At 45.8% G+C, this 14,116-nt stretch overlaps 3 protein-coding genes across 3 annotated transcripts in view; all 3 read left to right on the forward strand.

Moving 5' to 3' along the window:
- gdf10b (growth differentiation factor 10b) overlaps positions 1–3,469 on the forward strand; it is a 3,503-nt gene extending 34 nt beyond the window's left edge. The window contains exons 1-3 of the mRNA XM_079756392.1: positions 1–470; positions 1,315–2,306; positions 2,577–3,469. The exon at positions 1–470 is cut by the window's left edge and continues 34 nt beyond it. Coding sequence (XP_079612518.1) covers positions 224–470; positions 1,315–2,306; positions 2,577–2,768 — 1,431 coding nt within the window. The 5' untranslated portion in view covers positions 1–223 and the 3' untranslated portion in view covers positions 2,769–3,469. The remainder of the gene's footprint in view (positions 471–1,314; positions 2,307–2,576) is intronic.
- Positions 3,470–6,233: 2,764 nt separating this feature from the next.
- gdf2 (growth differentiation factor 2) lies at positions 6,234–7,892 on the forward strand (the record flags this gene model as incomplete). The annotated part of the gene is made up of 2 exons (XM_079757120.1): positions 6,234–6,576; positions 6,973–7,892. 2 exons carry the CDS (start codon positions 6,234–6,236, stop codon positions 7,890–7,892), a joined length of 1,263 nt encoding a protein of 420 aa, XP_079613246.1.
- Positions 7,893–10,751: 2,859 nt separating this feature from the next.
- Positions 10,752–13,532, forward strand: irbpl (interphotoreceptor retinoid-binding protein like; the record flags this gene model as incomplete). The annotated part of the gene is made up of 1 exon (XM_079756461.1): positions 10,752–13,532. One exon carries the CDS (start codon positions 10,752–10,754, stop codon positions 13,530–13,532), a length of 2,781 nt encoding a protein of 926 aa, XP_079612587.1.
- Between the last annotated feature and the right edge of the window lie 584 nt (positions 13,533–14,116).

Here is a 14,116-nt window from a genome sequence, read left to right on the forward strand (position 1 = left end):
AACTGCGTATTGTGGAGACTCCGCGGACATCTACCTGGATAACTGCGGTCTTATTTTTTTGTTGGTGATTTTCGGTGGACACCACGTGTGTAATCATAGGCTACAAAACCTGTGCGTAATTCGTTTCAGCGAGCGAAACAGTGACCAGCGGGAAAAAAGCAAACGCGTAGCTTTTTTTGTTTTTTGATTTTTCATGGAATACTTTTTTTCAATTTAGCTAACCATGGCGAACATACGTTTACATATGTTGCATTTCTTGTTTATTTTGGAGGCTACAGTTGCGTCAGAAGAACTTGGGAGAACCTCCCGCACGGTCAGCGGTACCCAAGAAGACGCCGAGCATCTCTCCATCTCTGCGTCCTACAGGGACATGGTCTCCATCAACATGTTTAAACTCTATGATAACTACAGCAAAGAACCGCAGAGGGAGAAGGATGGAAACACCGTACGGAGTTTTAAGGCTGTCACAGGTGACAATGCAACTTCTTCTTTGAGAGGAAATGAATCGATGGTTGAGGGCGAAATAAAACACGCACGATCCAATAATTAAGAAAAAAACTAGCGCTATAGACACAAATGCAAATGAAGAAATGCAATAGTTTAGTTTAGTTTAGTTTATCTGTTTATAGTTTCGTGGACAGTCCAGATTTTTTTTATATTGAATTGCAATATATAGGCCTATAGCGTTACTTTGAAGTGATGCAGATGCAGGCTGCACGGTGGGTAGCCCTGCGAAGTCAGAGTGGAAGCTCTCGGTATCACATGTGGCATATATCTGCGCCCTGGCCCGTCAGCGGTATCATTTAGTGGTTTTTAGAGGAAGTGTTGGCTCGCCAGTAGCGGTGGAGGTGTGAGACAAGAGCCCATAATCACACCCAGAGAGACACTGCCTGCTGGCCGGGAGCGCCCCGTGATCCACTGTTCTTTTAAGCGTTTCCATATAGCGGTCTCCCTCTCCCTGGGCAGGATCTCGGGTTCCTCCCAGTGGGCCTTGGGGAAAGGTAGGAGGGGAATGTGGAAGTCTAGTAGACAAGGGCGATAATTCAAACCTCAACGTTTTTTTAGTGGGATATACTCCTATTGACTAGGAGGGAAAATAGGGATATGGGGTTATGCGAGTTCTGGAAATGGTGGGACAATTCATATATGGACAGTGTGTGTTGTGTCTGATTTTCTTTTAACCAAGGAGGATTTTAGATGGTATCCAAAACAAATACAAAAAAAAGTGTTTTGGTGTCATTTGATGAACAATATGAACAATAAAACGCACCAATAGATGTTTCCTTCCTCTAATAATCCCCTCCATCGCTCCAGGGTCCTCCAAGAACAAAGAGTGGTACCAGTTCAACCTGTCCTCCATCGCCGAGTCCGAGCACATCCTGTCCGCGACCCTCCACTTCCTGCACAAACGCCCGCGCCTCCCGCGACCTCCGCCCTGCCGTCGCTCCCGCCACCCGTCCTGTGACCACGCCCACCCTCCTCAGCACCCGCACCTCCTCCTCCACGGGACGTCCCGGAACGCCGCCTGGGCCACGCTGCTGGCCAACGTCACCCTGCTGCTGCGCTCGCCCTGGAAGAGAGGGGCGTGGCACGTCCGGGACGTCACCGCCGTCCTGCGGCAGGCCAGGGCGTCCGACCAGCTGCTGATCACGGCCGAGGTCGCAGACTCCCAGAGGAGTGCCGGGAGGAGTCTCCGGGAACGCCTCACGCCGCCCGGCACGCCGTACCTGCTGGTGTACGCTGACGACCGCGCCATCGACGAACCCAACAGCGTGGCGGTGTCACTGCAGCGCTACGGCAGCTTTCCCCTCGGGGAGGAAGGAGCTCGCCCGGTGCCGGACGCGGCCTCAGGCTCTTCAGCGGCCTCCCCGCCGGCATCATCCTCCTCGACCACCTCCAGGATCCGGAGAGAGGTCCCCCCTCCCCTGTCCCTCCTGGAGCAGATCCAGACCAACGACCTGCCGGAGGTCCACTTCAACACCCTGAAGAACCACGAGCTGTGGCAGAGCACCTACTTCCCGCCCAAGGCCAAGGCGGCGGGGGGAAAGCACGGGCGGAAGCATGGCCAGCAGGAGAGCAGCAGGGTAGGAAGCACCGACGGCCGGGCTAAGGTTCCTGAGGTGCTGAGCTTCGACGACAGGACCATGAAGAAGGCCAGGAGGAAGCAGTGGAGCGAGCCCAGGGTGTGCGCCCGCCGGTACCTCCGGGTGGACTTTGCGGACATCGGCTGGAGTGAGTGGGTGGTGGCGCCGAAGGCCTTCGATGCCTACTACTGCTCAGGGACCTGCGGCTTCCCCATCCCTAAGGTAAGTCAGATCGGCCCGCTTAAGGTATTTTTTCCACCGGCACGTTACGTTTTAATAATGTTGTTTTGGTTACTGGAGTGGGGAACGACTAGGAATCAACATCAATTCTCGAAAGAGAACAGCTTAACGAGCACAGTTTAGAGAAACCTATAGCGTCACCAGCGACACAAAAAAGCACAAAAAGGGGCAAACTAAGCGAACAGTTGTATCCCTCTACAGCCTTTAACATTGACATGCCAATGCTTGGACCCCCCCCCCCCCCCCCTGCAGTTGGTGCGCCCCTCCAACCACGCCACCATCCAGAGCATCGTGAGGGCGGTGGGTATCGTCCCCGGGGTCCCAGAGCCCTGCTGCGTCCCCGACAAGATGAGCCCGCTCCCTGTGCTCTTCCTGGACCCCAGCCGGAACCTGGTGCTCAAGGTGTACCCCGCCATGTCCGTGGACACCTGCACCTGCAGGTAGACCTAGACCAACACCCTACACCCCAACCCCCCCACCCCCCCCACCCCCCCCCAAGATAGCCACCAACACCTCACCCCCATCCACCCGACCCAACCCCCCATCCCGTGGAATGGTCGGGTGATTCGGAAGTCACAATCACACAGACCAATGGGGAGGGGATTTGGGAGTGTAAAGGCTGGTCCAACGGTTACCAAGGCGACATGACATTCTTTTCATGTGCATCACCATGTTCTGTGTCGGAAACAGAATGATGGACAGGATTCCAAGGACATTTGTCAAACTTCTAAAAAATTGGAGAGTATGGACGGTGATTGGCTGAGACTGAATCTGAGAGAGTATTTGGAAATGAGAAGAGGGCGCACTCATTGAAAGCCTTGAAAAAAGTTGGGATTCAACTGAAAAGACTGAACAGGGCAGCAACGTTGAATCTGCATGGAAGCATATTTACTCTCTAATGAAATAATAACGATGGCTTATGACGTGTAAATAGCTATGTGACTAATGCAAGTAACTGGTAGTTGTATTTTGTAAATACAAGGTTCTGTTGTAGTCAAAGATGTACTTGCATGTCTATAATTGTTTGTTCAAGCATTTTACAACAGACCCTTTTATGTATTGTATATAATATGTTATGATGATTATATATTGATACCTACTGAGTTAAATAATATTTTAGCATAGTTTTGTATCATTATTGTTGTTACTGCCACAGAGAACAATAAAGGTTGTAGAATGCTGCCACCTGCTGTGTCTTTGAAGAAGTGCAGTTACCTGCTAATGAAGCCCCTAATAAAAAACGGATACGTCCAACTTTCAAGTCCAGAAATTCTACTAAATCTGAAAGATTTACACTCTCACATCATTTGTTTTAAATTAAAACAATGTGTTATTATTTGAGTTTATATGCTTGTTATGAAATTATCTAACATATAACTGCCCGTAGGCCCGTATTTTGTATTTAATTAAAATGTTATGTTACTATAAATACATTCACGCATCATTCATGGACACACATACACACACAAAAAAAAAAACACACACACACACTCACAATCAAACAAACACATATTTCCCCCCGTCCAAGCACCAATTGAATGAAACCGAAAAAGAAAGTATTTCAGCACATTCTTGTCTTTGTGCATTTACTTTACACATGAATACGTTCCAACAGATATTGTTCATAATCATCCATCACTGGTCAAATCCATAGAGAAGAACTTAAACAATCTCAAAAGACCAGAATGAAAGCATGTTTTATAAAGCTCAGCATGGAGGCAAATATTGACATTGAGTAGCTGTGGGAATAACGAAACAAAAAAATGAATTTCAAGATAACTAGACAAGGGCTAATGTCCCCAAAAACACTGGCTTCTGGTGTGGGCTTACATCCCCCAAGAGTAACACTGGCTAACTTGTACTTCTGAGGACCAGTTGAGCAATCTGGGGACATGATATTATGGGGGCATCTATCATCTATTTTGATTTGTTCTTGCTGTGGTATAGAAGGTTTTCACATGTCTGCCAGCTAGCCTTGTTTCATGCTGTCATCAATGACACTTAGCTTTTAGAAACAATACTAATCACTACTTACACTACTACCACTACTACTACTACTACAATTACTAGCCTACTATTGTTGCTACTAATAATATTAATAATACCGATGATGACGACGACAATGAATAGTATAGCTGTTATCAATAAAAAATAGTAGGCTGGTAGTAGTATTAGTAGTCAAGTAAGTAGTAGTAATTGTATAATTGGAAGTATTCTATTATTAGTGATTAAAATGTATAGTGATAACTGGGACTTATTTGCAGTATTATTGTTAGTAACATAATTACCTTGCAGGATCCCTGGATTGGACTTCATGATGCCTGTAACTGCTATGAGCATTAAACAAGCCAAGTAATTGTCCATTGTCTAAAATTACTTCCAATAAGATTTGATCTACTTACCATGGTACACTCTCACATCCTGTAACGTTCCTAGCTCTCCCATGGTTTCCCCTGGCCCCATCTGGCCATGCCATTTAGACGTTTAAACTTGGCAACGAGGCTAATGCTACAGCCCTATTTCCTGCCACAGTGTCCCGTGTTTCAACTCCTGTCAACTCTTCACCATGTCCAAAAAGGCAATTAGTGTGAATGAAAGTCTGCAAAACTAATATTACTAATAGTTTGGCCATGGGAGACTGAGAGGGACTTTCAGGGAGTTTTAAATATTTTACTCAATCTTGGTTTCCTTTCAGCATTTCTTTGAAGGCTAATTACAATCTGATATATTGGATTGATTAGGTTTTCAATAACCCGGTTATATTCATTGATACAGATAATGCAATAGTATTTAGAATTGAATACAGATCTATCGATTTAAATTTCTCAAATGTATGAATAATAAACAAGTTAATGTCTGGTACATCTAACAACACTCAACATCTTTTCCAAAAAAACAGCCAGGTTTTGACAAATGGCATGTCGATGAAACATTGAGAGATAGTTCAATTTATTATACTACTACGGTAATAAAGTAATTTTGCAGACTGGACGACCATGGTTTCAAGATGGACCACCTAGACTCAGCAACTCCTAGTCAATACCAGATTTTGTTCCCATGCATAAAACAATCGCTTTATGAGGTACAAGGACAGTTGGGGAAACCATACACTTTATACAGCTATTTTATAGTCATATATCTTCCACGTATAATGTACCTAGATCTAATACAATTTATAGTTATTTAGCAGAGGTTTTTATCCATCCCCATCTAAATGATCAATTAACAATGGGGCGCCTGAATTCATTCAATTGATCTAATTGAAATACGTCATGGCAGGTAAAATACGTCATACAACACATTGCTTCTCCTCAATATCTAAAGGTTCAACAGTGGCCTCCCTTTAGCCAGCAAAAGCGTACAATGTGTTGCAGCATTGCATGAAGGAAGGAAACAGATTTAAACTTAAGGTGGCAGTCAAGGAAACAATAACCCACAAGAACTATGCTGCGGGATGTCTAGGAATGTAATGCGTCTCCTATATTTCCCTGAGCAGCTGTGGACAGTGTCCTGATGGCCTCAGAGTTTCACCTCTGAGCTGGGAAAGTCCATTTGATGGAGATGTCTGTTTGCCAGTAATCACACGGGTCGCAGCTAGCTCCTCATTATCCATGTCAAGTGTTTACAGTGTGCTCATTAACAGCAGGCCCTCAATTGATAACAGCCCCTAAAAGAAGGCATCAATGGTGTGAGATAAGCCCTGCCTGAATACTATTTTCGTTGACACAAGGTTCCCCCCCTGTTTACTCTTGGAGCATGGGAGCAGCCCTCCAGGACTGTGGTCCTCGCGTTGAGAATCTCCATTTCCTTCATTTCATTTCCAAAGGCTGTTTTTAAGCTCATAGAGTGCCTGCTCAGAGAGCAAACCCCCACGACGTCCAGGAGACAATCCCAAATCCCAAATTCAGAATGCAGTGTACCAGAACGTTCCTGTTCAAGGTGTGCTTCAGCCTGGTGGTCTCTATGGGCTCCTGTAGCTGTAAGCCTCTGAACAACCACATTTTTCTGGAGGACCCTGAAGGACATTATTCGGAACAGGACCTCCTTGAGGAGGAAGACACTGAGTCGAGGCTGGAGAACCTCTTAGGAACCATGAAGGAAGGCTTTCTGAGGAAGCTGAACATGTCCGATGTGCCACTGACAGGTGACAGGATCTACCCTCCCCAGTTTATGATGGAGCTCTACAACAAGTATGCCTCCAACAGCACCGCCATCCCTCAGTCTGATGTGATTCGGAGTTTCACCGTTCAAGGTTTGTCTGAGGAAGACTTTGAATTGGGTATATAAGGGTAGAGCTTGTGATGTTATAGTCAAAGCTATATTACTACTTACAAAATGAAGGTTAACGGTGGATCTTTAAAATGGATGGATGGGGTGGTTGATCTTTGGATTAGGGTAAGGGTTAGGGTTAGGGTTAGGGTTAGGGTTAGCTTAGGGTTACCCTAGCTGCTCTTTACAAAGGGTGGGCCCGGTACAATTAATCCACCACTCAAACATGATGACGATGTCTGCCCTCCTGGTAAAACATGAAGTAGATTTTGTATTTAGCTAACCCTAGCAGTTTACCCATGAGTTGCGTGATCTTAAGAAACACCACAGGTCACAGCCTATTCTCTTCTCACCTTCTCTTACAAACCCCCTTCAACAGATATCACCTTCTCAGCAACAAATGGCACCAAGACAGCACGGAGGCTTCTGTTCAACGTCAGTGTGCCCCACCACGAGAAGGTCACGGACGCCGAACTCAGGCTGTTCCTCCTGCCGGATGTCCGGTCAAGGGTCAACTCTCCCAGGGTGAAGGCCATGATCAAAGTTTACGAGGTGAATTACAACGATGAGGAGGAACCATCGTCACAGCTTTTGACGGGAAAGATCGTCAATGGCCGACACGGGTCCTGGGAGAAGTTTGACGTGACCAGAGCCGTTCAGAGGTGGATCAAATGGGGCCGTGGAGAGAGTGAGTTTGAGGTGATGGTGGATAACAGGGACTGCTTCTCATATGAAGGAGGATTTGGGAAAGCGTGCTGCTGGGACGTCAGCGTCTCCATCGGAGATAACACCTCTGCAGCGTTGATCGTGTTCTCTGACGACCTGGAGAGCAGGAAGAGAGAGGCGAAGAAGGAACTGAAAGAGATGATGCTCCACGAAGAGGAAACCACGTTGAACCCTGAAACGGATTTGCAACTGCTGCCGAACGAGATCCCAGAGTCTGCGTCTTCGCATCCGCGGCGGACGAGAAGGAAGGCGGAGCGCGAGTACTGCCGAAAGACCTCGCTGAAGGTCAACTTCAAGGACATCGGCTGGGACAGCTGGATCGTAGCGCCGCCTGAATACGACGCGTTTGAGTGTCGTGGTCAATGCTTCTTTCCTCTGACGGACGAGATGACGCCTTCCAAACACGCTCTCATTCAGACGCTAATCAACATCCGGAACCCCAAGAAGGCCAACATGGCGTGCTGTGTGCCAATCAAACTGGACCCCATCACGGTCATGTACCATGAGAATGGGCGCCTCACCATCAGACACTTGTACGAGGAGATGAAGGTGGCAGAGTGCGGCTGCAGGTAGTGGGAGGTTGTTTGTGTTGGACCAGGGAAAAGCTGATATTGGGGCCGAATAGTCAACTTTCTCTCAACTCCCAGCCAAAAGATTCTGGTTTCAAACCCCCTGTATGTGCAGTCTACCTGTAGGCATCTGAGATGCTCCAACCCCTACAGGCTCCTTCTAACAAAATTTGTCTGCTCTATGACTTAATAGTAGTAAATGGTATACAGCTCAACTGCCATGCATTTTTTGTTTATTACAAAAGTCCAAAAAATTTCCAGTGGCCAGAGTACATAGCCCCTTGGATACATGTCTGCTAAATTGGAAAATAATAATACTTTATGGAAAGGAATCTTGTTTGGCGCTGTGACGTACAGCATAAAATACATTTAATGTAAGCATGTTACATTTCAGATAAAAGAGTGTTAAAAACGTTACAATCAAAATGTCTGTTTTACATTTAGTCCCTTTAATTCCCTCTAAAGACCAAACATAATTCTATTGTCAAATATGATCTTATTTTTCCCTTCTTCATGAGTAATATATAAATCGGATTTGTATACAAAAAAGGTCAAAACATACAGACATTCTATAGGTGTATTATTTGTGAGTAAGGAATAAAGTTGTATATTTAATTTAGTCACTGTCAATCAATTTAAATTGATTGATCCATGATGCATTGATTGTTTCTGCATGTTAATGACTGTTTTTTATTATTATTAATAATAATATTATTATATATCATTATGAACTGTTAATACGCTATTGTGTAAATTTGTACATTTCTATTATAAATGATTTTTTTATGAATGATTAATTATGAGATCAACCAATAAACCATTATGATAAAAGGTATAAACTAGTTATTGGAATACTGTTCGGATGTACTCAACTTCATCATATCAATATATAAATTCTGTATTACCATGTATGGAAACATATAATATAATAAATGTACATGACTCGTAGATATATTATAGTATACTATAATATAAATAGTCTACTACTTATAATTGGATATTAAATCATTTAAGGTTAATTCATAATGATCAGTAGGGTTGTGTTTGTGCGTGTGCGCGTGCGTGTGTGTGTGCATGCGTGCATGTGTGCTTGCCTGTTTGTGTGTGTGTGTGTGTGTGTGTGTGTGTGTGTGTGTGTGTGTGTGTGTGTGTGTGTGTGTGTGTGTGTGTGTGTGTGTGTGTGTGTGTGTGTGTGTGTGTGTGTGTGTGTGTGCTTGCGTGCGTGCTTGTGTCTGGGTCTGTGTGAATACGTACATAAATGTGTGTAGAAATTAATCGTATTATAAGAAAAATAAATAAATCCCATAATACTCTTTTCTGTGTTTTCATCCATCAAAATGTCATGCAGTGAAGCTGACAGTGATGGCTGTATAAACAGCATTGTAAACACTAGAGTCAGTGACTTCAGCACATCCTTATCATCCTTAGACCTCTGTGACAACAGCAAATAATAATGGGATAAGTGGACATACTTGCACTTCCTTCTTGGAAAAACTAAATTAGGGTACATCTATACATAGCGACAGAGGTCAATGAATTCACATATTTGACGTTTTTGCACTTTTCTAATATCTTAAGGGACCATGAATGAACATTCAGTTAGACAGATACCGAGATATGGTGAACATTTTTATAGCACCAACCTTTTCCCCCATTCATGACTGTTTGCCAACACTAAAACCCTGTTTTCCCTTGTGACGCATTCAGGTGTTTCTAAAAAAGGATGTCTGGTTTTTACCAGACCGGATTGGGTTATGTAATCCACAAGGGATTTATATAAATTAAAGTAAAAATATAAGTAGAGCACTATCTAAATACAGAAAAAAGGATCTAATGGCATAAGAAGAAGAAATATTACATTTTATACTTGGAAGGCCTACATGGATTCTGTGTTTTAATAGCGATGACAGGTTTAAGATCAAAATCTGTGGGCAGGAATTTGCCAAAACAAAAAAGTTCTGAATTATCCGATTCTTCCTTTATTATATCTACAAAAATAAATCAGATTGAAAGTTGAAGTTTATATTACAAAGAGCTTGCAAATGGTGCTTAAAACCGACAGCATAATATACCTTTCCAACCTTTCTGAGTTATATTCTACAGTATATTGTACTAAAATGTACTTTGTTAGCTAGGCAGTTTATAGAAACTGATTTGAAATAAAACAGACGAATAAGCTAACAAAAGGGAAGCAAAATCTAAAATAAGTTTACAATTTAATGTTTCATTAATTGTACTTTAGTTTTAATGTTATCATTAATGATGTGTACATGTTTTACCCGGGTTTTCTTCCTTAGATCAACTCTTAGGTCAGTATCCCAAAAAATACCTTGATCCTTCATTTATTTAACGACGGCATTTTAATCAGTGAGATTTGTGGAATGACCCAGACTTGACCCAGTAAAACCCAACCGGTGTCTCTACCTGCCAAACAATGTGCTCAGGTCAGCACACTGCCATGGGGACCACTGGAATCGTTTTTGTATTGTTATACATCTACAAGAGAACATAATGTTGCCAGGCCCCTCCTCCGTATGACCTATATACAGATTATAGAACAAGCAAACAGACTACCACTGTGTATGACAACATGAAGGCAACAGTACAGAAAATAAACCTTTCCAATATTAGACCGCTAGACCGATGCGTCACACAATGTGATTAAAGGTTTATTGAGTGAAGACAAAAGCCGCTTATCCTGATGTTGTTGGCCAAAAAAAACTGGTGCTGTTGAAAATTCCTCTTCAACAAATAAGCTGCCGCCCCCATTTTTCACCGGCAAATAAACCAAATGGGCTGCATGGAACAGAAGACTTTACCGGGGGGGGAAAAAGGTCACTTTCTATCAACGACCGTGAAGGTAATGGCGGGCGTACACTCGGCGCTGCTTCCTCTTGCGGTGCTTCTCTGTTTTCCTCTTTCCTCAAGAGCAGCGCCGTTCCAGACCGCCCTGGTGCTGGACATGGCGCAGACCCTGCTGGAGAACTACTGCTTCCCGGAGAACTTGGTGGGGATGCAGGAGGCCATCCGACAGGCCATCCACAGTGGAGAAATCCTTCAGATCCAAGACAGGAAGACCCTGGCGGCCGTCCTGTCAGCGGGGGTCCAGGGGGCCCTGAACGATCCCAGACTGGCGGTGACCTACGAGCCCAACTACGTCCCGGTGTCACCGCCGCTGCTGCCCTCCCTGCCCGCCGAGCAGCTCGTCCGGCTGGTGAGGAACTCGGTGAAGCTGGACTTCCTGGAGAACAACGTGGGCTACCTGCGGATGGACCGGATCATCGGGGCGGGGACGGCGGCCAAGCTCGGCCCCCTGCTCAGGGACAACATCTGGAACAAGGTGGCCCACGCGTCCGCCCTGATCTTTGACCTCCGCTACAGCACCGCCGGGGAGCTCTCAGGCGTTCCCTTCATCGTGTCCTTCTTCTCGGACCCGGGGCCGCTGATTCACATCGACACCGTGTATGACCGGCCCTCAAACAGCACGGAGGAGCTGTGGACCACACCTTCCATCATGGCAGAGCGGTACGGTGCGAAGAAGGACTTGATCATCTTGACGAGCAAGCGTACGATGGGAGCCGCAGAGGCGGTGGCCTATACACTTAAGCATCTAAAGAGGGCTATTGTAGTGGGAGAAAGGTCTGCCGGGGGTTCGGTGAAGGTCCAGAAGATCAAAATGGCAGACTCTGGATTTTACATAACGGTACCGGTGGCAAGGTCTGTCAGCCCAATCACAGGCCAGAGCTGGGAGGTGAGCGGTGTTGCGCCGTCGGTAAACATCATCGCAAAGGACGCAGTCGTAAATGCCAAGTCACTATTGGCAGTTAGGAGTGCCATTCCCAAGGCTGTTCAGAGCATCTCCAATATCATTGAGAGGTACTATGCGTTTATGGATCGTGTCCCAGCACTCCTTTACCATCTGCAGGCAGCAGACTTCTTTTCGGTAACATCTGAGGAGGATCTCGCCACCAAACTCAACCAAGAGAGCCAGGCCATCTCCGAAGACCCTCGACTGATGATCAGACTTGAGGAGGACCAGTTTGTTTTTTCCTACAATAAGGACTCTGAGGATGAAATGGTTCCTGATGATTCTGCGTTGTTAGGAACACTGGCTGATGCACTATTCAAAGTGGAAATCCTAGCAGATAATACTGGTTATCTCCGCATTGATACTTTTGATGACTCCTTCCTGGAGCCTGAATTAGTGGAACACATGGAGAAAGGGGTATGGGAACCTCTTAAAGACACTGACAATCTGATCATTGATTTGCGCTACAACACTGGTGGTTCCTCTGCCTCATTGTCCTACATTCTGTCCTATCTCCAGGATGTGTTACAGAAACGCCACTTCTTCACGATATTTGACCGGATTCAAAACAGAACGATCCAATATGACACTCAGCGCTGGATTACAGGGCAACACTACGGTTCCATGCGAGGGGTTTATGTGATGACCAGCTATTACACAGCAAGTGTCGGGGAAGAGTTTGCTTACCTCATGCAGTCTCTACATCGCGGCACGGTCATCGGAGAAATCACATCGGGAACCCTAATGCACTCGAAAACATTTCAAGTAGAGGACACTGGTATAGAGATCACTGTTCCCTTCATTAACTTCATAGACAACAACGGGGAGTTCTGGTTGGGAGGGGGCGTTGTCCCAGATGCGATTGTGCTGGCCGAGGACGCTGTGGGTCACACCCACGAGATCATTGAATTCCACCGAGGGCTACAGCAGCTCATCCACCAAATGGGAAAACTGTTGGAAACGCACTACGCCATCCACGACGTCGCCTTGAAGGTCAGCAAGGTGCTCCGCGCCAAATGGGCCGAAGGAATGTACCGCTCCGTGGTTGATTTAGAGTCCCTGGCGTCCCAGCTGACCTCTGACCTGCAGGAGTCCTCGGGCGACCACCGGATCCACGTCCTCTACTGCGACGTGGAGCCAGAGTCCATGCGTGAGGTGCCCATGGTCCCCACGGCGGAGGAGGTGGGCTACATCATCAATGCTCTCTTTAAGATAGAAGTAATGCCGGGAAACGTCGGTTACTTGCGTTTCGACATGATGATTGACATGGAGGTTGTGAAGAGCATCGGACCGCAGCTGATCAAATCGGTGTGGGACAAGATCGTCAATACTGACGCGCTGATCGTGGACATGAGGTACAACACAGGGGGGTACTCCACGGCCATACCCCTCCTCTGCAGCTACTTCTTTGACGTCGAACCCCTGCGTCACCTGTACACCGTCTTCGACCACTCCACATCCACCGTGACTGAGGTCACAACCTTGCCTCGCACCCTGGGTCCAAGGTATGGATCGCTCAAAGACCTCTACATCCTCACGAGTCACATGACAGGGTCGGCGGCCGAGGCCTTCACGCGCACCATGATGGAACTGAAGCGGGCCGTTGTGATCGGAGAGCCCACGGTGGGCGGGTCGCTGTCCAGCGGGACCTATCAGATCCCGGGTAGTGTGCTGTACGCTTCCATCCCCAACCAGGTGGTGCTGAGCGCGGTGACCGGGAAGGTGTGGTCCCTGTCAGGGGTGGAGCCTGAGGTAATCGCCCAGGCAACGGACGCTCTGAATGTGGCTCAGAGAATCATCGCAGCGAGACTGATGAACAGAGAGACAGGGAAATAGTTTCCGGCATATTCCTTGTTCTTTTGGAGCTGTGAAAACAACTTAATTACGACTCACCTTCTCTTACTTGATTATAATAGGGGGATTTCCCATAAATGTATCTGAAAGAATTAGGACAGAGAGTGGCCATGGATGGCATCAAATTTGAGATTTCAAAATAAGTCAAAATTAGGTAATAAACTGAGACTATTGCCTAATGCTCCTTAGTCGTATTATTAATGGCACAATGGAATGTGTATCAAAGTACTCAAAATGTATCAAATGTAATAAGGCTTTGACAATCCGATTTTTGTGGAATGGTTTGTATTCAATCCTGACGTTATTCAATTACATCACATTGCATCAAGTTGCTAGAGCTCCATTTTGTAATGCTGCATGTTCCTTTACGCCTCAATATTGTTATTATTAGTATTCATTATTTAAAATATAGCATGTAATTTGCCAGACATGCAATTTACATTTATTTTGCGATACCGTTTGTGTGCAAATGTGTGTGTGTCTTTCAGTGTGTGTGTGTGTGTGTGTGTGTGTGTGTGTGTGTGTGTGTGTGTGTCTGTGTGTGTGTGTGTGTGTGTGTGTGTGTG

This window comes from Pollachius pollachius (genome assembly GCF_949987615.1).
Source record: "Pollachius pollachius genome assembly, chromosome: 19".
Taxonomy (NCBI): Eukaryota; Metazoa; Chordata; class Actinopteri; order Gadiformes; family Gadidae; genus Pollachius; species Pollachius pollachius.